Here is a 25,680-nt window from a genome sequence, read left to right on the forward strand (position 1 = left end):
TTTGAGCTGTGAGACAGGCAGGAATTCAAACGTGCATACAATTGGTGCACACTGGTCGGCCAGTTTGCTGCAGGCTGGTCAGTGTTTTTACCAGCCCCTTGGGGCCTATAAAAGCAGAGGCTCTTGGCCTCATTTATCATCCCTTGCAGCGGCAGTTCAGGGAGCAGAAAGAGCAGCAGAACAGGCACCTGTGGGCCTCTATCTAGGAGGATTCAAGTGGGCTGTAGAGCTGCAGACCTAGCTCAGAGTGCTGCCCACCTAGGCTGGTTCAAAGACAGCAAGGTGGAAGGGATCTGGACCAATAGTCTACAGAAGCTCGAGGTGGAGCACGCGGGCTGAGTCTAGAGATAACTGGAAGATAGGAGAAGGACCTTGTGGTAAGATCAGAGGACCACACCATTGGTGGGACTCTGGATCCATATTTGGACGGAAATATATTATTTTTGGTGGTTTCTCTATCTGGCTGGTTCATTGTCTATTGATGAGTCTGCACATCTATTTTATGCACATAAGTTAAGAAGTTTGTGATTCCACATCCCACACCACACTGTGTGAGCTCCTGGGCATTACTATCAATCTTCCGCTGTGTACCCTCTGTTGGGTCATTTCTAACACACGCTTGATGGCACAAAGGCTAAATTCATGGATGCTTTTTCGGCAATGATTCAGGGCATGACCCAAGCTGAGGCAGTACAGCAAACATGCCAGCAAAGCGGCCAACAAGTTTGTGAGAAGATCGGAGAGGTTGTGCACATTGCAATGCAGGGGATGGGCAAGCAGCCCATGCTTTCTCCTATGGACCGAAACGATGGGGATGGGAAGGATACCAGTTCAAGGGATCTTAGGACGAACAGTGACCCCATTTTTAGGGAATCCAAAAAAGAGGCTAGGAGGTCTTCTGTTACCAAGGATGATGCTCCTACATTGACCAGCCACTAGGTTCCCTCTGTGTTGGCAATTCCTATAGAAGGCCAACAGCATTTTCCTATGCCGAGGGAAGAGCCAGCCCATCCCTTGGTTCATCCAAAGAGAATCCTAGACCCCCACGTCAAAGATAAGCCTACATCAAGGGGCAATCAAAATTTGAGATGCTCAGCTTACATGCCATGCTCAGAAAGCACACAAAAGAGATGCATTCACCTGGGACTGAGCTGAATGGTGAGGATGGAAACTAGGCCAAGCATGCAAATTGCAGGGATAATACCAGATGGCAGAGCCCTACAGCTGATTCTTATATGTTCATGACCACTGCTCTGGTCCGATTGGAGAGACAGTGTTTCCAGGCGCACTTCCAGGATCCACCGACGAAGTGCTGGCTTTTCGATACGCTAGGGCGACTGACTGCCATGCATGCAGCACCTTTCTGGGGATGTGATCTATCGATAGCAATGTGGAAGACATTTGAGCGGTTACAAGTGACCATGGGATCTAGGATGATTCGGAGCAAGCCCTCAATCCCGCATGAGATAGTACAGGCACAGTTTGCCAAGACACCACTACAAATTGATGCCATCTTTCAAACAGTGACTTTCATCCATAGAGTCTGGGACTTACTCCATTGGAGACTACCGAGGGTGGCTCTGGAGTCTTCCAAACAACTAGCTGAGGGTGGGGCAGACACATGGTATGCACGTATATCGACATGTTTGTCAGACACAGGATTTAGATGGATAGGCTCCCCCCCTTTCAGTATAGTTTGGATGCACCCTTTGAGTCGATCCCGCGAGATGACATTAACCGTATCATACGGTTAGATCTTCTCCAGCTCCACACGTCTCAAGCTTGGGGGGAGATCAAGAGCTCCCCGCCAAGACACAATTCTACCGTGACAATTTCCTGAATGTCTCAGAGGAGGGATTCATCGCCGGAGCCCTATATCTCGAGGATAGAAGAGTCTCACATGCGCTGAGGATCACCATTGGGCAGATGTGGGTTTCATCCCATCAGCTAAGGATTGAGACAAGGAAAGCAGCACGTATACCTAGAGAGTAGCACACCTGCACGCTATGCACACTGGGAGTGGTTGTGACAGAGGAACACTTTCTTTGCACCTGCCCAACCTACTACAAGATCTGGGGACGATACCACTACCTCTATCAGGACGAGAGTGGCTTCAGCCCACTATCACGCTTGATCCATTTCCATGACCATTTTTGCATTGGGCTCTCCTTGCTTGAGATGCGCCGACACAGGGAGACCTTGCTACAACAGATCAAAGAGCAGCAAGAGGCAATCACACCACAGTTTGCAGAGGCTGACCACACAAACAGCGGCACGTCACAGATTTTTATGCATTCGAGTCAGCTCCAGGACACAGTGGGGTGGAGGAGGAGCCAGCTGCTATGCAGGCAATCTGGATTACCGAGAGAGGACTGTAGAGGCCACCCACGACACGGAAACCGCCCAGAGCACACTCGATTGAGGTTCACCCTATCACAACTTTCCTCACCGAGACGAGGGATCACTCTGAACATAGCTCAACGGGTTCAGAGATCGTGGAGACAACGCCCCCCTCCAATGCCACAGTATGAGACAACCAGACAAACTCAGATTCGAGACATTTTCACTGCTCATAGACGAGCCACCACAGTGCCCGGTTTCGGTTTCTAAGTTTCCAATTCTTAGCCTGCTCCCGATAGCAGATAGCACATGATATGATATGATATATTTTTTTGTTCTTTTTATTTCAGCACAGTACTCAGCAAAGGGTCTTAGTGCACCCTTTGCCTCAGCCCCTTGTGGCTTGTATTGTAACATGCAACGGTAATCTGATCGTGTAATTCACAGCAAGACCTTCTTTAAACCTTTAGCGAGGAATGAGCGTTGTTTACCATAGAAAGAGAAAGGAGATGAGGGTAGAGAGAGAGTAGAGTCGACAACCGATTGGGTCCCTGTACCCACTGAGGACCCCCTCCCCCAATCAGGGGAGAATTTGCTTTATACTTGGAGAACTGAGAAATACAAAGAACACTCTTCAAGAGAGCACAGAACACGCTTTTGAAGAGCTCACTGTGCACACGTATAGCAGACCCAAAGACCTGAGAGGCAACGCCGACCAATACCGAGACCTCTGTCCACATTGACGATGTAGGGCGCTTCTGCAAGGCAAGGAAGAGGCTTGTGCTGTCTAGCGGAATGCAGGGTTACTGCGTGAGTGAGAGAGTGAAAAGCTAGAAGTGATAGATCCTATGAGAGAACTGAGAGATGACCGAAATATAGAGCTGAGAGTGAGCTGTGTAAACTGTAAAAGAGAGCTGAGAAAGCTGAGGAAACAGTGTCCAATGTGCTGCGTGGTCACCTTCAGATCAGGCTGAACTGATGGCCAAGGGACTGAGGCTAGAGCAGGGCCAGATCTGAGGATCTCAGGGGCTGCACAGGAGGCTGAAGTGGAGCTGAAGGAGGACTGAAGGCAGGAGCAAACTGAATTAGAAAACAGGGCAGCCAAGGGCCCTTTTATAGCGCTGGACTGAGCCAACCCAGTCTGTAAACAGACTGACTGGCCTACAACCAGCCTATAAAAAGCCCTCCCTGGCTCATTTGCTAGGGGAGTTTTTGGGCAGCTTTCCCTACTTACCTATCCAGCCTTTGGGGACCCTAAAGGGACTCCTAACCTAGGCTAAGACCTAAACTATAAGATGGAAACACTTAACCTACTGTTCTCCAGTGGGTACTAGTGAACAAGAACTGACTACTGACTTGACCTAAGGCTGAGAGACTGACCTACGTAGCTTGTGCCTGACTGTCCCTGGACAAGGGCTCAGAAAGGGGTCACAGCATACGACAAAATCTCCTATTTGGGAACTATAATGCACTTGTCGATGTAGCCAGTGTGTCACCTTGCACCCAAGTGCAGGGGTGCATGTGACATTCCCTCCTCCTTAACTTGGCGGTAGGTTCATTGCTTCCAAGTAGTCCGCCAATATTTGGGGAAACTCCTGGAAAAAATCTTCGTCCAACCACACTGCTACATGGGTACCTTGATCACGGAACTTGGTGTAAAACTCCCGGATCCTGCATCTTGACCCATGCTTGAATTTATGAAGAAGAATCTGTTCTGGCTGCAAAACTTCGGCTTCATCAAGAACTTTAGGTTGTTGCTCGTCGGAAATCTCTAAAAGAGGAGGCCCAAAATATGGCTTCAACCAAGTTATATGGAACACGTTGTGCATAGTCCAACTGTCTGGTAAGCGTAACTTCATTGAGACATCGTTGATCTTTTGAATAATAGGGAATGGTCCGAAGCTCCTAAAGGACAGCTTAGGGCATCGCTTGCCCACCTGCTTCAATGATGCTATTTTGCTCTTGTTTTACAGGGACTACTTCTTGATGAGGACAAGTGAGTTACCCATGCGCTAAGGATTGCCATAGGGCAGCACCCTTGATGTTGCCCATCGTATACAGAGATCTCGTAGACCACGCACCCACCACGACGGGAGAATCTTTGCTTCCTATCAGAGAGACACCACGACACCTGGATATGTCCTTGGAGCTTTCGCACTACCTGCTGGAGTCTCTTGAGAGTTCCAAAGAGTGTGCCTTGAGTTTTGGCTTTTTGAGATCATTAGCTTAGCTTAGCACTCAGCAAGGCCTTAGCAAGCCCTTTGCTTTGGCCCATGGCGGCTTGTATGGCCGTGTGACTCTCTCTCTCTCTCTCTCCCCATTACCTCTTCTCCTTCCTTCTCTCCCTCATTCTTCCTCCCTTCCGCTCTGCTATCCTTTTCCTCTAATCTGCCCCTACCCCTTTTTCTACATCTGTAGTTATGGAGAATCTGGGCGCTATAGGCCTAGCAAAGCCCAACAAAAGATCGAAACTCTTGAACCATTGCGGGGACAGCCCAGCTTGTGATGGCCTTAACCTTTTCAGGGTCCAAGCACATCTCATCTACACTGATGATATGGCCGAGATATTGTATTTCGATGAGTCCAAATTCATTCTTTTTAGCAAATTGAGATAGAGTTTATTGTCGCGCACAAGCTGAAGGGTATTTCACACATTTTTTAAGTGCTGCTCCGTCATAGCTGGAAAAATCAGGATATCATCCAAACAGATGAATAGACACACTCCTATATACTCAGCAAATACCCACAACATCATTTTGTTGAAAGTTGGCGGCGCATTTTTTAGACCAAATAGCAACCATGAATTCCTAATAAGCTCACACTGTCCTGAACATTCTCTTTGGGATGTCAGCATCGTCGAAGATACGGACTTGATCTTAACCACTCTTGAGGGCTATCTTTGAAAAGTACTTTGCACCGTTGAGTCTTTCTAATATGTACTCAAAGCGGGGCATCGAAAATTTATTGTTGACTGTGATTTTATTGAGTGCCCTATAATCAACACATAATCGTGCTGACTTATCCTTTTTCTGAACAAACAATATGGGAGCCGCATAGTAATGAAAACGGCCAAATGAACCCAACGTGCAATAACTAAGTCAACTATTGTTCTAACTTCCCCTGCATAGATTTAAAAAGATGATGCGGAACAAACGTGGTAGGGTGGATTCTGGTATCAGCTCGATACGATGGTCCTCTGATCGATGCGATGGAAGCTAAGATGGCAAATCATCTTGCTGTATAATGTCTTGAAACTCTTGGATTAGATCGAACAGCATTTTGGTGACAGTGTACCTATGATTTAATGTGCAACAAGTGCAACTCCTAGTGCTATTAGCTTGGTCCTATTCTCTAGGGTCATTGGTTTGGTTCACTAGGGTCATGTTTTAAAAATTGACCCACTAGAGGTCCTATTTACTAGGGTCACTGGTTCTAAACACTAGGGTCATTACTTAAAAAGTGACCCCCTAGGGGCATTAAAATCCCACGTCCAATTTGCCATGTGTCCTGAGTGTGTGCATGCTTGTGGCTCTTTGCTTGACTTGTGGCGCCTGTGTGTCCCATTTGGAAGCACCTGGAAGGTCTTGGAGCCCTTCCCTATCCTACCCTGCTCTTCTAGGTCTTCTCCCCTACCAGAGGAGTCTTTTGGAAAAGATGGCCGATTTTTGCAGCTCTCCCTTTGCTGTCTGAAGACGCTTTTGAAGCTTTCTCCTCGACAAATCTTCTCCCATTGGTGTTTCCTGCTGTTGACATGCTCCCTGGACCTAGGCGTTTGGAAAAGATGGCCCATTTTTGCAGCTCTCCCTTTGCTGGCTGAAGACGTTTTTGAAGCTTTCTCCTCGACAAATCTTCTCCCATTGGTGTTTCCTACTGTTGACATGCTCCCTGGACCTAGGCGTCCCCATTTTGGGCCTTTTTTCAAGCTTTTCTCGACATTCTTCGAGACAGAATGCCTCCTTTTCTTCGTCTGAGGCCATATTCTTGGACGCCTCTCTCCTAGCTCCTCTCTGGTGCAAGGCGTGCTGAATTCTGAGGTTGCTGTGAGCTGGAATCTTCATTTTGGTGGACGAATTCATGGCGATTTGCTGTTGATTGCTGGACGACTTCCCTTGTGACCTTTTCTAGTGTTGGAAGGCAGTCAAGGACAGCTCCCTCCTGCCAGAGTCTCCTATCTGCTGTTCGACCATCTTTTGAGGCTGTTTCGAGCTGAAACAAGCTACATTTGCTGGCCGAATTCTTCTACTTTGTACAGCTGCTACTCTTGCTAAGTCTTGGAAGGTTGGATGCCTTGCCATTGGCCCGGAAGAGGATTGGGGAACTGGTTGTGATACTCTCTTCCCGGGGAAGCAGTGGCAAGCCTTGGGCTCAATGATGGCTTTGATTGGTGTGGATGCATTGCTTGGCATGATGTTGGGTTATTCTACTTGTGATATGATTGGCTACTGAAGGGAACCAAGAGGATAGCACTGGGAGTTGGTCACTTGCACAGCCACAGGTTGGCATTGTACTGGGTTGAACCTGCGGGTGAGTTCGGGAGTCCCTTGTAATTGAACTAACCAGTGAATAAATAAATACCGCAAGAGGCACCAAGTATTGGGGCCAACAGGTGTCACTGTGTATGCTTATTAAGTAGGGGCATTCTAGCCTCCCTTGTTCTGTATGGTTCAGTGATACTATGCTGTGGAATTGTATGCTCTAAGTATTGTGTTTGGGCAATGGCAATGAAACATGGTGGTTGTATTTTGGTGTTGTGAGAAAGTAGAGTAAGATATACTACCCTTTGTCAGTCAAAGGCCGGTTACAAAACCACTAGATTCCCACTATCATGGCACACCCTAACAAAGGCGTCAGGATGAAATCTTGTTGAAAGAAGGCCTTAAGAGCTGAGGAAGAAAACGGAGTGACCGTATGCGTAATTTGTGTGCGTAGCCCGGGCATAAACCCATCCACAGCAAGCTCGTGAGGTACCAGTGTGCACCCCATCTTCTTGGCTAGCTGAGGTCATAGTCACATGAAAACATGTTTTGTCTTGTCGAAATGCAAAGACACGTTTCGTCACGAAACATTTTGAAACACGACGAAACGATCTACACGAAACGTGATTTTGCACAAATCCTAAATTATATTTTTTTTCAATGATTCAATTTTCATATATCTAGATTCTAGAATCCATATGCTTTTCAATCCATAAAAATTGATTTATCTGTAGTTGAAACTTGAGAATCAAGATTGAAAGCTTGAAATAAATTTGAAGAATGTGTTGGTGTTTTAAATCTCCTTTTTGGGTGTCTTGACTTACATTCCTCTTTGTTCACTCTAAACTTGAGTATCACATATCTTAGTAGCCACTATCCTTAAATATATTAAGTATCATTTCGAAACCTCACGAAACGGAACGAAACAAAACCTGTTGAAACAACGAAACAGACAGAACATTTCTTGTGACACTGGCTGAGTTGAGGTAGCATCTTCGTAGCTCTCCATGTCCAACATGACAACAACGCACTGCCCTTTAGCTGTGCCATACGCTCTGATAAGAGCCTTCTTCTACTCATCTAGGCTGTCCTCCTTCTCACCTTCAAAGACTACCGATGAAACGGTGTTCAATGTAGGCAAAACTGAATTTGCAGCTGATCCTAGCCGGCCTGGAAGATCTACCGCAGAGGCAACGGTCAAAGCCAGTGATTTTGCAGCCTTTTCGACTAACCACTTTGGGCAATCTTTCTTCCCATGCCCTACAGTATGGTGGTTGGTACCGCTTCTATTCGTCAAGCAGTAAGTAAGCTCTTGTGATATCCGCTTTAGCTTTTGCATCTGGAGTTATCTTGGGCTTAGAATCCTTACCACACTACTGATGGTTATCTTTCTTCTGATACAAATTGTCCTTTTACTGAGGACCTTTACCCGCTGGGTTTGACAGTTGTTGCGAGGCTTTGACTCCTGACTGCACCTACTTAGGCTTTCCCCGATTCTAAGTCAAGCTAAGCGCACGCTCATAGGTGCGGGTTAAAATTCTGAACAAGAAAACGAATGTTGAGTCCAATCCTCTGATGACTTGCTTCAACTTGTTTTTTAACACGCCCAATTACTGTGCCAACTTAATGTTCATGTTTCTATAGGACAACACAAGCAAACCGTTCTAGGAGAGACGAGAGAACTCATCTTCCAAGTTAAGCATATACCGAGGCGGCCAAAAAACAAGCTTTAAGATCGGACACAAACATATCCCATACAAAATTAGTGACATGCATGGTAGGGTTAGTATGGCTACTAGCCCAATGCTACCACCACATAACCGCCTCACCGGTGACATGAGGGGCTGCTGGGTGGACTTTGTCTTGTTCATCCCGAATGCGGGCTAACGGTAAATGACCGACAAACTGATGAATAAACTGCAAGATAGCTGAATGGTCACACTTAGCATCGTATTTCGTGAAGTTCGGCGTGGACCTAGAGGAGAGCGACCTTGGCTGATGTACAGACTGGTGTGGCTACTAGAAGGCTATCAAAGAGGCTAGTGGTGTCCAATAGAACTGCATTGAGAGAGAGAGGTGAACAGAGGTGAAACTGAGAACGGAGAGAGCTGAGATATGGAGCTGAGAACTGAGAGATTAGAGCTGAATGAAGCTGAGAGAGAGAGCTGTGAAAAGAGCTATAAAAGAGCTGTAAAACTCAAAGAAAAAACTGCTGAAACAAAACCCCAAACCTCACTGCCCGTGCTGTCCAGACCCAAACTGTTGCGCTGCCAATAACCCTCTCCTTGGGCCTGATCTGTACGGCAGCTTTGGGCTTCTGTATAAAAGCTGGCTGGAGCAGATTTCGGGCTGCACAAAGGGGCTCAAAGCTGCTGGAGGCTGGAGGGACTGAATGGCAAAAGAGGGGGCAAGGGCCCCTTATATAGGCGCTGTAGGGCCCAACTTTTCCAGCCCAAACACATCGACCAGCCAGTCGGCTGGTTGGGTAGGGCTTGCCCGCGCAGCCCTATAGGCCGACTGGGTACAGGCATAGGCTGCTGTACCTTCCTATACCATAGGCCAGCCTTTAGGGGACCTTTTGGGCATAGTTACCAGGGCATAGTTACGTTCCAACATCCGGAACCTCTGGGATGCCGTTCCAGGAAGCAGGTCGGAACCAGAATGGCCCGAGAACAACCCCCCTCCCCCCCCCCCCAAAAAAGGCTCTTTGAAAGTTTCAAATGGGTATTTTAGAGCTTATATATAAAGTTTAAAGCCGTAAAATGTTAGTTTCTTTCATTTTCTATCATAGTTTTATGTCATATGATGACATGTCGTGTATGATGTGGCATTCCGGTTCCCGTTCCCCCTTCCCGGAATGTTCCCGTTCCGACACCCGAATTTCCGAAACGCTCCCATTCCCTGGTAACTATGTTTTTTAGACTTCTATCATGTGCTGACCTAGATCTATCTAATCCCTAAGAGAAAAACACTAACCTATTGTTCTCCTATTGTTCTCTAGGCAGTACCAGTCCTATAAAAGGTGCCTTCCCCCAGCTCATTATGCCTTGCTTGGTGCTGCCTTTGAGGGCCCCTTTGGGGCTCCTACCATGGGCTGTACCTTCCTATATCATAGGCCAGCCTTTAGGGGACCTTTTGGGGCTTCTATCCTGGGCTGACCTAGATCTATCTAATCCCTAAGACAACAAACACTAACCTATTGTGTTCTCCAGTCGGTGCCAGTGAACAAGAACTTGACCTGAGGCTTGAGAGACTGACCTATGTAGCTCGTGCATGACTGTCCCTGGACTAGGGCTCACAAAGGGGTCACAGCATACGACAAAATCACCTATTTAGGGATCTATTAAGCATTTGTTGATGTAGCCACCGTGTCACACTGCACCCAAGTGCAAGGGTACATGTGACAAATGCCTTGGTTCACTGGACTATTAATATTTGCCATGATTGGTCATCTAGATACATGGATCAAATCATTGTGATGATTTGTTTCCCAAAATAGAAGACACATCGCATAGAAGAAACAAAATCAAAAGACCAAAGCAGTGCTTCCATTAACTATCATGTTGATATTTGCCATGACTTAAAATCAAACCAGACTGAAAAGTAATGCAGACAGCATCAAGCAACCAAGGATTCACTTTTATGCAGCATTCATGGATTACCTCTCTCAATTTATGACACAATAACACGCTCAGAATGTTCTCAACCCCACATGAAGGATAAGCAGATAGAAAGCAGCATTTCCAAAACTTGTAGAAGGGAAGATAATTCCCATCTCCAATATAACTATGTAGCCAAGCCTCCTCATACAAGGTATCCTGTCTCTTGCACTTTCAATGGTCATTTGACTAGATTTTTTATCCATACATTTTGCAACATTTGAAATCGCTATCAAGGCAGTTCATGTGCTTTTCTGGATGGCAATCAGGCTTTTTAAAGTATCTGATGGCAGAATTTCTTTTTCCTTTGGATGCTACAAGAATATTGTTGGAGTTGAGCATCTCCTGATGTGCCACATATAGATCATGAGTGAGGGCCTTTGTCGTGGGTGTGCTGGCCCCTTGTGAGGATAGTATAGGGTAGGGTTGGATGTGTACCTGGGCATGTGCCTATGCCAGGGTCTAGTGGTGTATTCAGCCACTTCGGTGACAGATCTGCCTGCTTGGAGGGTACACGAGGGTCATGCGCATGGGCCAGGATCAGTTCGAGCCAGTTCAGGGCTGTTGGGGGCCTGCTTACCTATGCGGAGCTGTCCTGCCCTGATTCGGGACTGTTCAAGGCTCACATGGCCTGTTTGTATGCTGCAATGGCAGCCCCTGGATGCAGCAGGGACCAGCATGGGGCGGCCTATGTGACCACCCCCTGACCTATTTGGTCGAGTTCCTAGGGCAGCCCACCAGGGCCAGGAGTAGGGGAGGAATGACCTGCTGGTTGGCCTCCTAGTGGCATTTTCATTCAGCAGAGGTTTTCCCCAGCAGTGAGGCCTTTCCCTGAGATCCCTTGCAGTCTCTCTCTTTCCAGTTTTCCAGTTTAGCATTATTTTGACCTCTATCATCTTAAATCTGTTGGCTGGTATAGTTTTCGGTATGCTTTTTTGGCCTCAGGATGCCTTGGCTTCTTGGAGCTAAGACAACAACATATGTTGATCTTTTTCTGCAACTAATTAAAAATATCTTTTTCCTCAAACAAAACATTTTCGATAAGGCACCACAATACCACAAAGCAAAGGATCAAGCAGCTATCATAACACCAAGGAGTTCAATATATCCACCAAGAGCAAAACGGCATCCCAAAAACATACATACTTGGAAATTTTGAAGTTCAGAACTGTAGTCCTCTGCAATATAGCCATGTTCAACTTTCAAAGCATCTACCTTTTCCCAACTTAAACTGCCACTGTTTCAAATGCCAAGATGACAAGCTCAGAGAACGATGTTTAGAATAGATCAATGCAAAGTTTAGCAATTTACATAGAGAATCCTTCAGAACATGGTGGTGAACAACCTCAAAACCCAGACACACACACATTTCAGGACATAAAATAGAGAGAGAATCTGCTTCTAAGCACTCACACATGGTATGGATATTGAAGAGAGAGAAGCCGCTTCAAATAGTCAGTCACATGGAACCCGCCTACATTAGTTCTGCAGCTAGCTTCCAGTACAGGCTCACCACATTTGACCTGCACAAACTCTGCTGAACTGTTCACCTCACATGTACATTAATTCTTCTTACATTGGCTATTAAAATTGTAACCTACAGTGATCTCATAACCAAAAACAATTGGTTGATAATAAAATAACACACCAGATCAACCTGAATAGAGTGCAGGGGCAAAGAATCATACATGGTAGTATATACCTAGATGAATCCAGGAACATTCCCAAACTACATAGTGCAGTTTCAATCTCACGAGAGTCACTCATAAGATTGAAAACCATAAACTCCATCACGCATAGCAGGGACTAGCTACTATGACATACATGGTAGTACCATGAAATTGGAAATATATTGCATATATCTAGGACTGAAAAGGCTTATCAATTGGCTTTCTCATCAGAGGCAGTACATTGAGCTATAACAGATATTAATATTCCTTAGGATCCAGGCTTAATCTCAAGTACAGTTCTTTGACTGTCTGCTCTGAAGCGATGAAGCAATTGCAAGAACAAGCACAAGATATATGCACAGGGTAAAGATGGAAAGAACAAAGTCAATGGAATAAGCAACAACAATCAATTCATTTGCATGCGGCAAATTACCTACTAGCAGGTACATGGTTGGAGAGCCTTCAAGCCTCTCACATAAACAATCAATTCATTGCATGATGCTTACGCGCACACACAGTCAGCTCGGTGTGTTTCAAGATATTCAAAATTTCTGAAAAGGTGACTTTAGAAAGTTTGAATAATTGATAAATCCAGAATCTAAACAGTGTCCACAATGAAGTCTAGCGTATGACAAGCTACAAGAAACCAGGCTAAAGCTAGATCTCAGCGAGATTTCACAAATTGAGCTCCCACACACACACAATGAGCCAGAGAAGCAGTTTGAGAAAAGTACTTTCCAATCAAGAAATGGTAATACAGAAAAGCAACCTGTGACAACAGATTCAGTCAACTTAAAGTACTTGTAAAAAAACATGAGTAGATGTACCGGAATTGCATGTGTAGTGGTGTAGCCAGAACAAACAACCAGTCCATCATCCTCACATTTCCCAAGTCTTTGATTTTGCAAATAGCTGAATACTCCATCTATTCCAAAACCTGATATAATCATCCATACACAACAGAAGCAACAAAACAAAGCAATCATTGTGAGAATAATGTTATTCATGTTAACATCTGTGGAGGTATGCCCAATGTGTGGCTTATGTCCAGTGAATGCTTCATAAGGAGTCATACCCTGTATCGGTTCAGTAGGCACATTGTACATTGCAAGCTATGGTTTCAGAATCACATCAACAGCCTCATATTATGTGCACATAATCAACCCCATGGTATGTGTACATCTCATTGAAATTGTATCTCAATGCAGTGCTCAACATGCACTTTCCAAATTCCCTTTAGTTAAATGACACACTCAGGCATGGTCCAAATTCAAAATGCAAAGCCTATCCTTCATAACAAGGACCTTGCTTGGAAATTGCACGCACATGATAACTCATTGGGACAAACTAACCTTTACTTTTCAGGCAGCCTGACTGAAACTAGTATTTAAGATTCAAAACCCCCAAAAAAACAATAGAAATGGGTCAAGAACATTCACCCAATGATGGAATGCTGTAGGTTTCAAATAAAATCTCTGCCATCTTGCTGCGAGAGTACAAAGGATTGCATGGACATTCTGTCAGCAGCAACGGATGTTCTATCTGTTCTGCCGTCCAAATCAGCCAAATCAGCCACGCTTTTTAATCAGACATTATACATGAAATATCTCTTCAGTGATGTGTGCATACTGAGCTAAATTATTCTGTAATAGGTATATACACCATACTTGTATTTAAATTAGGAAGAGTTGACTGGGTAAAGAGGGGAGAGAGAGAGAGAGAGAGAGAGAGAGAGAGAGAGAGGGGGGGGAGGGGGGGTTCTTTACGCACGGGGCTTCATCCCACACGCACACACGCACACACACACATATCTATATCTATATCTATATAAAATTTATTAGCAAGTAATGCAATGTGATTGTTTTCATTACCTGGGTACTATCGACACCAATTCGGTCAAATATATAATCAAAAATCTGCAAAATCCAAGACGGATAAACTTCAGACTCATTTCATACAGCAATATGTAATGAAAAAGTTGCCACATATAGCACTCAGAAACAAAGTATGCTGTTGTTTGTAAATGAGTTTGTTCGGAGTCTGACACTGAAAATTTTACACACAATCATCTCTCTCTCTCTCTCTCTCTCTCTATCTATCTATCTATCTATCTATCTTTATTTATTTATTTATTTATTTATGTTTATATTTACACACCCCCCTATGTATGTATGTATGCTCTTCACCACAGTCCGCCTAAAAGAGGCCATTAAGAAGCTACAGAGTGGCAAGGCCAAGGATCAATCCAAGCACAACTCGTAACCCACAGGTGAGAAATAGCCGTTTAATGAAGCTTTCTGCAAAGGCCTCCCAACATCCTGCTCCACAAACACTATCATACTCATTCACAAAGCATGGATGCAGGAAACTACCGTGGTTGGCCATTCGATGGCCAAGGTATACAGGTCAACACATCGGCAAGCATGCTGAGAGGGCAAGCATGCAAGCGAATGGACAGGCAGGCTTCTGACAGGACGGCTCCACATTGGACCACATCGTCACCTTGAGAGCCATAATAGAGGAGGCCCACTTTCGAAAACAAAAGAGTATGCTGCTACTTTGTGGATTTCCAAAGCGCCTTCGACTCTGTGCCACAAGCCCAGCTCATTACATCACTCCAAGCCTTGGACATGGCACACGACATTATATGGGTGATCCCGGCATTGTAAGAGAGGGTTATTGGCAAAGTGCGCACCAGTAGGATGGGCATGACACACTATGTTAAAGAGGATGTGGAAGAGGGGGCATCCTTCCTTTGTCCCAATGGTGCTGCTGACTTCCTTTGACATCGCCTGTGGGACTAAAGATGCATCTAACAGCTCTACAAGCTATTGTGAGAATGGAGACATGAAGGTCAACCAAGGTAAAATCAAGATCAGGACCGTCCATATCAATGAGGACAACACCGACACGGAGGCCTTCACATTTGCATAGGGGTCGGTTAAGATAGTCAACTCTTATGTATACTTAGGGTGCATTTCACAAGGCCCAGGTTTACCACGAAATCCATAACACAAAGAAGAAAGGTCATGCTTCCTTGTCAAGACGAGCGAGAGAATGTTTCTAGGCACACTTCCGACATGCCACTCCTCTTTGACTCTCTAGTTCGACCAGCAAGGGCTTTCTAGGCAGTAGACCTTAGGGAGGATGACTGGATAGGCTTGCAAAGAGACAACAAGTCATGATGCTATCTCACATGATCTAGGAGAAGAGGTGTACACCACACGACATCATCCTAGCATAGTTGGCAACAAGACCAGTAGTAAAGTTTGCAACAAGACCCCTACACACAAATGCATCATTTCAGACCATTCCATGTCTAGACAAAATCAAACAATTCGGATAAACAAATGCACGTGAACAAAGGCTACCATGGAGAGCCTTTTCATCCTGTATGCAGCTTGGCATGGAGGAGGACAAGCAGTGCTGGTATGCACAATTATCCATATGGTTCCAATCACAGGGCATGTCTAACTGACCATGTACTACCATACCAATACTCACTAGATGCTCTTTTCTTGCACTTGACACAACAAGGGATCCATCAAATCATCTCGGACGACTTATCATCCCTAAGACCTGGATAGCCACATGCAATCAAGACGGCCCTACACAACGAGCAATTCCTCGTCGAAGCACTTGAAAAAGAATGCCCGATTTCAGCATCTTTTTGAAGCTAACCCTATGGAGAAAGTATCTAAACATGTGTCAATCACCTCTCCCAAGAAAGTGAGTCAGGGACGGTCCACTGGCCCATCACCGGTCCCTTCAAAAAAATCTCCCCATGCACCATCGATCCTAGCATAGGGGAAGGAGTCCAAAGCCAAGTACAAGACGACAGAGATCGCCCAGTTCTCGGACCAAAAAGCGCAAAAGAAAATCTCCCAGTTCCAGTCCTTCTAGTGCAAGCTCTTCCTCCTCTTTGTCCGATTCTTCGTGTAGAGGACATCCAAGAAGTCTAAAGTGCTCAAAGACCGAGGAAAAAAAGTCCAAAGGAGGAGGCAAGTCTGTCCGCTTCGTCACATATGCTGGAGCCTATGGACAAATAGAGAAAGCTATGTACCCTAACATACTAGGGAGAGCAGCCGATTCAGTGGCCATAGAGCTTTGTCTCTCATGGGCCAAAGTAAGAGACCAGAACATGGCGATCTTGTTTGATCATGGAGCCATTGGCAACTTCATCTTAAAGAACCTAACTTCAAAGCTAGGATCAAGACAGAAGAGTTGGGACGATCTCTCAATGCAGAGCAAATCTTCCAAGGGAGTCCATTCCAACTACACCAATTCTTGACAAGCTCCAGATCCATATCCAGGATTACATGGATTAGGAAGAATTTTTCATCTCCATTGAACCAGTATGATGTAGTTTTGGGAATTCCATGGTTCCATAGGATGGGAGTACATCTTATGATGCCTAAAAAGACACTTGTATTCACTCATAAGAATAAAGAGCATCGGACTGTTGCTAAAGAAAAAGGGAAAACCATTCCTATTGTATCCAGTCTTTCAGTTGGGCAAGCAATAAAGTCTTCCATTTCTGCATACATGACTTTGGATAGGGATAAAGTTGATGATCCAAAAGATGAGTTGAATCCACATGAAAAAGAAAATTTTCAGTTCTTAGAATCCATTAAGAATAGTTCTTAGAATCCTCGTAGGCACTTCACAAGTACTTTTTTTAATGATATCCCTGTGTTTTTGAGGTCAAAAGAAGAGCACAGGAAAAAATTGGTTGGCCATTGTGTTTTAAGATACAGGAGATTTATTAAAATGATACTTCTACTAAAGACTGCTCGCAAAAACTAGGGAAAACTGACAGATTGGTAATAGCAGGAATAGCAGAAATAGAAGGGAAAGAAAAGTCACTCTTACTAGGAAGAGGGCATGGGATGGAAACAGTTCCCAGGAGGCTGGCTAGCTTGATGCTAGATTTAGTCCTTCTTGCATGTACAGCCAGTAGGCTGATGCTTGAAAGAACGAACAGTCTCAAGTGTATTGATCTTGGATGCATTGCAATTACAGCTGAGCCCCCTTTTATAGGTCTAGGAAAGTGGGCCAGCACACAATTGTATATGGGATAATGCAGCACGGATACAACATGGCAAGCACTCGTGCAATCCTAGTAACACTACTAAGTGTACTGAAGTGTTTGCAATTAGTGTACTTAGCTGACTGCTAAACTAGAACTCACTAATGTTACAATCCCCTCCTACTTACATAATATTTGTCAAAATGGACACAAATGATACAACTGAATGGAAGAAAGTATGTACAGCCAGATGTGGGCAGAAAGGGCTCCAATCCAGTTCAGCAGATAGGGAAACTCCTGCATTATGCTATCAGGCTGCCATGCTAAGTAATGTCACAAAATCATATTTATCCCCAAAAACTAAGAGAATATGTTTTATTTTGACTTTGATCAAAGTGAGTTGCCTTCTTTCAACTACAAAAGTTTCTATCTTTGTGATTGTGTTTGCTTAGTTGCATGGTGGGGATGCCAACAGAGGACAAGGATTAGTCCACCAAATTAGAATGTATGCATTGGCTAACATGGGTGAAAGTGCTTGGTAGTGTTTTATTTGTGGCAAGTGCTTGAAGAGGGCTGAAATTCCCACATTTTAATGGGGAAAAGCATGCAAAAGTGGACATCCCAAGTGCTAGAGGAACCACGCATGCAGAGTTGCTATTTTTGGCAGAGAGCTGCTAAAGTTAGAAGGTAGCTCGTTTCTTATAGCCAGGATGACCATTTTGAGAGGGAGCTGCTCGGTTGAATTGGGATTTGCGCTAGCATCTTCTCTGAGCTTCATGCAAGCTGAACTTTGGTATCATACTATCAAATTCTGAAATAAAACCTCCGGGGAGGGCCAGCCCTTATTTCTGGCCCCTAGTGTGTGTGTTCTCTGCTCCTTTTCCCCCTCTTTCAGAACGAGGATTGCTAGGAGAGATTCGCTGCTGTTTTCCCATCAGACAAATTTAACAGGTACATGTTTTCCCAGTGGTCACTGAAATTCGAATTCTTATGTGGCGTTAGTTTGCTGTGATTTGTGTTTATCTGCTGCGAATAGAGGATTTTGGCTGCAATTTACTGAGAGGTTCTGCGTTTTATGGTTTTTGGGCTGTTTACAAATCATCCTCTAGTACACCCTTTCATTTAATGTAGTATTCTGTCAAAACTTTATTTCTGAGTATTTTCTCTCTGTAACCCAATATCTTTTCTTGTATGTACTCTTATCTGCCCTAATTCAACCATGGGAGGCAATTCTGCAAAAACTGGAATATCTACTCCCACATGCTTTTTAAGCAAGGACACATGGAATACATTATGGACCTTATCGGAGGGAGGCAGGTCCAACTGATAGGCCAAGTCACAGACTCTCGTAAGAATTTTAAAAAAACCATAGAATCTCTGAGCTAGCTTGGTGTGGGTGTTACCTTTCAATGAGGCATACCTATGCTTGTGCAACCTGAGATACAACCAATCTCCTTCCAGAAACTCCACATCTCCTGTCTTCAGATCTGTATACTCTTTCATCCTAGACTATGCCCAAGGATTGCTTGTAGTCTCTCCAACTCCTCCTGAGCATATGTTGATTGAGCAAAGTCTGATATTTGAGTACCTTGTGGTAAGATCGGAGGACCACACCATTGGTGGGACTCTGGATCTATCTCTTTTGCATTGTGTCCATAGCTTCGGACGGAAATATATTATTTTGGTGGTTTCTCTATCTGGCTGGTTCATTGTCTATTGATGAGTCTGCACATCTATTCTATGCACATAAGTTTAAGAAGTTTGTGATTCCACACCCCACAACACACTGTGTGAGCTCCTGGGCAATCCTGTCAGTCTTCCGCTGTGTGTAGCCTCTGTTGGGTCATTTCTAACATTTACTACTTGCATCCGCCTCTATTAGAAATTGCCTTCAGAAATCAGGGCAAACCCGAGATCGGAGCTGTTATGAGGGCTTTCTTGAGATCCTCAAAAACTGACTGAGCAAGAAGACTCCAGACAAAATCCCCCTTCTTAAGCAAATCATTAAGTGCAACTGCTCGTTTGGCATAATGCCTGATAACTCTCATGTAAAATGATGTCAAACCAAGAATCCTCTTAACTAGTAAAGTGTTGAAGGGATTGGCCACTGCTTAACCACTTTTACCTTAGAAGGATCCACTGAAATACACTCAGGAGTAATAATGTGGCCTAGGTACTCCACCTTTTGTACCATGAAGGGACACTTAGTAGGCTTGGCATAAGTTGGTGCATTCTGAGAACCTCCAGTAATTGGGCAACATGCTGTAAAGACTCCTCCCTACTCTTACTATATAAGAGGATACCATCAAAGAATACCAACACGAACTTGGAGAGATAAGATCCAAGGATTAGGTTCATCAAATATTGGAAGGAAGCAGGGACATTACTGAGCACGAAAGGCATCACTTTTAAATTTGTGGTGCCCGCTTTCTGTCTTAAAGGCAATTTCATATTCTTCACCTTCCTTGATTCTTATTTAGTGGTACTCTAACCTGAGGTCTATCTTAGAGTAGTATATAGATCCCTTCAGTTCATCCAACAAATCATCCACCCTACGGATGGGAAATCTGTTTTTATAGTCATTTTATTCAACTCCCTAAAGTCAATGCAAGCCATCCTTCCATTTCACCAACAAAACAGGAGAAGCAAATGGAGAGTATGTCCAACAACTGTTGAATTTTGCTTGGCAACCTCATCTTTCTCTGCCATTCATAACCTATGGATCCTTCCTCCTAATAGATGGCATGATCAATGTACCTCTATGTGTCTCCTAATAGATGGCATTATCAATGTACACGTGTGCGTGTGTGCCTGCGTCCGTGCGTGCCTGTGTTTGTTTGTTGTTGGGGGGGGAAGAGAGAGAGAGAGAGAGAGAGAGAGATTAACATCCTCAGGAGGCCTCGCAGGTCTATTGGGACAAAGCACATCAAGAGAAGGAACTCATACAAGCCTCTGTGGGCTGAAACAAAGGGTGCACTAGGGCCCTTGCTAGCACTCAAAGTCAAAACTCAAAACTGAAAACTCTCACTGTCATGACAAGAGAAATCACTAATCTGTGATTAGTAGACATTAAAACATTATTATTATGTTATATGCCAATGGTGTAACATGTATTTGTATTTATGATGGACACCGACCGATTTGTTATGGCGGTGGATCATTTGAGTAGATAGGACTAGTCGAGCTGGAGCCACTGCTTCAGACGGCATCAAATTTGGACATGTGATACTTATTCTATTAATAAAAATGTGCACACACGTGTCTAGGTCCTAGGGGCAATAGGAAGGGAAGGGTGCATTAAGGTGCATTGAATGGTAGATGCATGGGTCATAGGCTAAGGGTAGGTGTAAATGGGAAGATGGAACTTGAGTGATCTCAAGGGACATTAATGAAAGGGTATCACCCTTACATTGTGAATCTCATGTTGCATTCTCTGTACCACATTGCATTCATCCGTCATCTCTCTCCCACCTGGCATGTAGGTTGAAAAAGAAACAAGTACTCTCACGAGGGCGCTCTTCCCCATTGGAGGGCCAATCGGCATTCAAATTCTGCATGCATTGCACACATTTGCATTCTCGAAGAGTGTGGTTTTTCACACTCACACACACACACACAAGGGCCTAGTCCTCACCAACCTACTGTAGGCCTAATTAAGGCCCTCTCCAATCCTTTGGCCATTATGCTGTTTGCTCCAGCCCATGCTGTCCTCTTGCAAGGCCATCCGGCCTCTTATGCTCTTGCATGCAACCCGGCCTATTATACCCACACACTTACATACATAGACAAGGGCCTACTAGGCCCTCCTAGCGAACCTACTGTAGGCCTATTTAAGGCCTCTCCAATCCATCTTTGGGCGTTTTGCCTCTTGCAAGGCCTTCCATGCAACCCTTCCTTGTTGTATACCCAGCCCACATGCTAGGCTTGTTATACACACACACATACATACATAGACAAGGGCCTACTAGGCCCTCCTGGCCAACCTATTGTAGGCCTCTCCAATCCTTCTTGGGCCATTTTGCTGCCTCTTGCAAGGCCACCCTATGCTAGGCCTTCCGTGCAACCCATATACACACACACATACATAGACAAGGGCCTACTAGGCCCTCTTGGCCAACCTACTGTAGGTCTATTTAAGGCCTCTCCAATCCTTCTTTGGGCATTGTGCTGCCTCTTGTAAGGCCACCCTATGCTAGGCCTTCCATGCAGCCCTTGTTTGTTGTACACCCAACCCATATCTACAAGGCATTCTTATTGCTGCCAAGTGGCTATCCACGCAAATTGTAGATCGGCCCCTTCTCCAAATAGTGGCACTTATGGCTCACGTCCATAACCCGCACATCCAACATGTATCAAGCTCACAAGTTAGGCACTGAAATTTAAGCCTTTTGAGCAAGAAATTGAATTGGTTGAGCATTGTCTTTACCTAGGATTTAGGTTCCTTCTAACAGCAAATGGGACACAGCTGCGGAAAGCACACTAGCAAGATGGACACTTATGAAAACAAATGCAATCAAGGAAAAATCCAGAGATGGGACCTTTGAGCCCTCCTCTTTGAGGCTCTAGTAGCACAAGTGGTCTTGTATGGGGTTGAGGTTTGGGGTGGAGCCTTTCCATGACTATGTGGGATGACATTGAAAATATCCAAAAGAGTCTTCTCCCATTGACATACAAGAGTGAAGCCAACCACGTTGTGCTCTGTTCTATCGCTAGAGACTGGCAACAGGCCATGGAACTTGTTGCATTGCAAAAAGACTGTTCACTCTCCAATGAAGATGAAAAATATGCATGATCATAGACTACCAATACTAGCATAAGATGCACGATCAAGATAGTGGAAAGCAAGGTGCTTTCTTCAAGATTGGATAGGGTATACAAGAGCTTTGTTCAAACAATGGGGACTCTTGGATCTTTCATTATCCAAATACGAAAGACATCTAAAAACATCTCCTAGATGCCCTATAGCGGCGCTATGCAAAGCACACAGGTGCACTAAGTTTGAATACTATGGCACCCACATACATATAGGATGGTGGTTGATACACAAACCCAGTTGTAGACCCATACCACCGAGAGCATTCCATTGATCCACACCAGATCACATGGCCTCAAAATGAAGACAGGAGCCTTGGGAAGCAATGGAGCATGGGATGCAATCTATATAGTGTACTTGCAAATTTGACAACAATTCCCACAGCTTTTTAAGGGACAATCTAACCTGTTAGATCTACTAATAATAGCACTTGCAGCTCCATACTAGGGTTCAAAGATCATCGACATGACCTACTAAGGGTATGACCATAGACCATAATTGGTTTTTCTCGAACGCTGATATAATCTACACATCACTACTGCTGTGTGCGGATGATTGTGGTCCCCTTCACCAATCTCAAGAAGAGAGATACAAAAATGAGTGCATATCTTAGGAGTACTTTTGTCAGCACAATGGGCATATGGTGAATATTAACAAGACAAAGGTCACGTTCGTTGAGATACAAAAAGTAGGAAGTTGAGGCATGGAATGAACATAAGCGGGCGCCAACACTATGCCTTTGAGATACATGCTAACCATCAATCGTGTGGTGCTCTAGGTGCTCAAGTTTGAAGAAATATATGCTTGAAACACGTCACGCTGTTCTAATGTCTAGGTTGGATGTACATCTCTTGACCAGCTCCATGGAGATGAGAGACCAAAGGATCCTCTATTCTCCTTCTAAAGACTGGAAGCTAGCCATTGGAATTGCTTGGATAATTGAATTTATCAGTAAGATGCACCGCATGCAAACCAAAAAGCTTCCCACTATGCTAGGAAGCCCACATGTAAAAGCAGAACATGGTCAAGAGCAAAGTCAAGCCCCTTCTATTAGCACCCACTTAGTTGGAGATGTCTCATAGGCCCGTGAGACCTCCCGAAGACGTTAATACATCTTTCTTTTTTTCTTTCATTCTGGGAGAGACCAAAGAAGCACCTACGCTATCCTCGGCAAAACTCTCTCTCTCTCTCTCTCTCTCTCTCTCTCTCTCTCACTCATATGTGTCAAATGATAGTGAGACATACGCATTCCATCGTCTCGAACTGGTACACTACATTTGTATCAAAAGCTGATCGATATGAAGAGCGCGTAAAATCAAAATATCTACTCAAAGATGGATCGTAATCTCCAACGATGTTCACCAACTCTCCTGTCCAACCATACAACATACATATCGGTGTGTTACGTGTTTTACGGAAAACAAAATCCCCTTTAGGAACGGACTTTCAGTAGTAGCTCTATATCTACTAAACTTAGCTGGTATACCCGAGGGTTTCAGACGAGGCCGATGCAGCACGTTCCGAAAGACAATCCGTGGCTCAGACTCTCCGGCCCAACTGCGTGATGTAGAGATTTCTGAGATGAGAGAGGGACCTAATTTGGATTTAAGAGGGAAATGGAGAGGGTGAAAAGCGAGGTCTTACCCAACGCGGCAGGAGAAGGCACCGTTGTCGATGACAAGGGCACGCGAAGCAGAAATGTTGAAGTAATCATCCTGGCGGGGGGGTCTTGTTACAGAGGGCATGGTGATGGAAGCTCGTCGTCGTGCTCTCCCCAACTATTAAAGAACCTCAGTACGCTGCGACTAAAGAACCTCAGTTTTCTAAATCAAGTCAACTCTTCAAATCAACAAAATTCAAGAGATTTCCATGTACATGTTAGTTAGTTGGTCCCGAGTTGAAGTTCATTCAATGTGTTCTTATGTTGGTCGGACCACTCATGAAGTTAGACTCTAGAGGGCTTCCCCGCTTATGCTCGTGGGGCGCACTACTAGCAGGCGAGACTCACAACCCCATTGAGGGGTGAGCATGCTACGCTAGCATTGCAACTCCAGCCCAACATCCTGAAAATTTTGGGATTCTAGCCTAACATTGCAATGCCCCAGCATTCTCACTGGCCCAAACAATGTGACTACTATGGGATTGGTTGTAACATCCTGAAATCTCAGGATTCTAGCCTAGCATTGCAACGCCCCAGCATTCTCATTGGCCCAAACAATCTGACAGCGATGGGATTGGTTGTAACAGCTTGCAAAACCTGCCTTGAGACCAGTAGATGAAGTTAGTACCGATGGTGCGGTTGTCATCGTGTTTGTTTGTCCAGATATGGTCTATGGTAGATCCATGGATGGTAGTTGGCCACATGAATTAGTTGCCTCAATTCCCTGAAGCTCTTTAGTGTTGTTAGTGCATGCGTGTTGTGTGAGTCAATGTTGAAGTCACCTAAGATGTCGATCTTTGTATCATGTTGCACTTGATGTAGTTGAATCTATATTGTGTGTAGAAATGCTTGAATATTTGCCTTTGGAGTCTTATAAATGTTAATTATTGCAGTTTTTTCGAAAGTGAATTGTAAGATGGTGCATAAGGACTCCACTCCTTCGTAGTAGATGTAATTATGGTTTTGTAGTTCAATATATTCCTAGTAGTATGTTTCTATGCCAAGACCCTAGTCTACATTTACGTGGTTGAATTCTTATATTTTTGGGATATTTGAGGCTTTCGAAGCTAGAATGCTTTCGTCTGAGAGGTGGTCATGCTTGTGTGTTTGGAATCCTCTTTTGTTTAATGATTGTATGGTTGTAGCCATTGTGCGATTGTGCTTAAAATTGTGTTGAAGCAACGTCCATCTTCTTATTGTTTGTAGCACGCATTGGTTAACCTTGATGTGTTTATCCTCAAGTGGATTCAGGATGTAAAAGTTTTTTGGATCGCGCACTCGTGAAAGTGCAGTGTAAACTAATCCATGAGTTTTTATGTTGGAAAAGTCAAATATGAGGGGGTCCATAGTAAGTTTCTATGATCGATGGATAGTTCGGGCCGCTATTGGCTGTATTGGAAATGGTACCTACAAACTGTGTTTAGGTGGTTCTTTCCAATCTGGAACTCCCTCGCAATTTGTGTAATTGGATTCCACATTCTCATACTGTCTTAGGAGTATATGAATGAGTTTTCAATCCTCACTCATCTCCCAGTGTTGTCATTGGTGAATTGAATCCATACAATTGGTGGTTTGCTCTGCATGTGGTGACCCTTGGAAAACTCCCTCTACACCATTCACAATCCCATCCTCAATGTTTAAGTGTCCATAACAAATCTCTACAATCATTCTAGGTTTTAGTTTAGTGTGGCCGGCTATGGCTCTTGGATCATTTGGAATGTGAATGTTCTTATTGCATGTCTTTTGTCAAATATCTCACGCTTTTAGAATATGTGGTGTAGTTTGAACTAATTCAAAAACTTCTTTGTTCTGTTTGTCCTTCGATTGGTTTGTGTAGTAACAGTGAGAGACTATGTGTTTGTTGGGTGGTTGTCTGTTACATAGTGCATTAATGTTTTTTATGTCCGCGGTCATTTGTTTCCCCATGCGGATTTTGTTCATATGTCTAGGAAAATATTGTCTATTTGACACATCAATTGCAGTAGCTCATAGCACTTGATATTGTCTCACCAAACAGATGGCTTACAGATGGTA

General features: G+C 44.4%; 1 protein-coding gene across 3 annotated transcripts in view; it reads right to left on the bottom strand.

The window, feature by feature from the left end:
* The window catches only part of ARP5 (actin-related protein 5), a 36,903-nt gene extending 13,075 nt beyond the window's left edge, over nucleotides 1-23,828 (bottom strand). The window contains exons 1-8 of one of the 3 annotated variants that reach the window (XM_087375767.1): nucleotides 23,631-23,828; nucleotides 23,473-23,543; nucleotides 23,232-23,356; nucleotides 14,016-14,060; nucleotides 13,584-13,686; nucleotides 12,972-13,081; nucleotides 11,888-11,997; nucleotides 11,621-11,711 (exon numbers count right to left, since the gene is read on the bottom strand). In XM_087375767.1, the coding sequence (XP_087231893.1) occupies nucleotides 11,621-11,711; nucleotides 11,888-11,997; nucleotides 12,972-13,081; nucleotides 13,584-13,686; nucleotides 14,016-14,060; nucleotides 23,232-23,356; nucleotides 23,473-23,543; nucleotides 23,631-23,731 (756 nt within the window). In that variant the 5' untranslated portion in view covers nucleotides 23,732-23,828. Of the gene's footprint in view, nucleotides 1-11,620; nucleotides 11,712-11,887; nucleotides 11,998-12,971; nucleotides 13,082-13,583; nucleotides 13,692-14,015; nucleotides 14,061-23,231; nucleotides 23,357-23,472; nucleotides 23,544-23,630 lie in introns of those variants that run through there. The other 2 variants (XM_087375769.1, XM_087375768.1) reach the window with 2 other exon arrangements.
* Nucleotides 23,829-25,680: the final 1,852 nt, after the last annotated feature.

The sequence above is a fragment of the Dipteris shenzhenensis genome, chromosome 6 (assembly GCF_047967505.1).
Source record: "Dipteris shenzhenensis isolate YYH24624 ecotype China chromosome 6, Dip_SZ_1.0, whole genome shotgun sequence".
Classification (NCBI taxonomy): Eukaryota; Viridiplantae; Streptophyta; class Polypodiopsida; order Gleicheniales; family Dipteridaceae; genus Dipteris; species Dipteris shenzhenensis.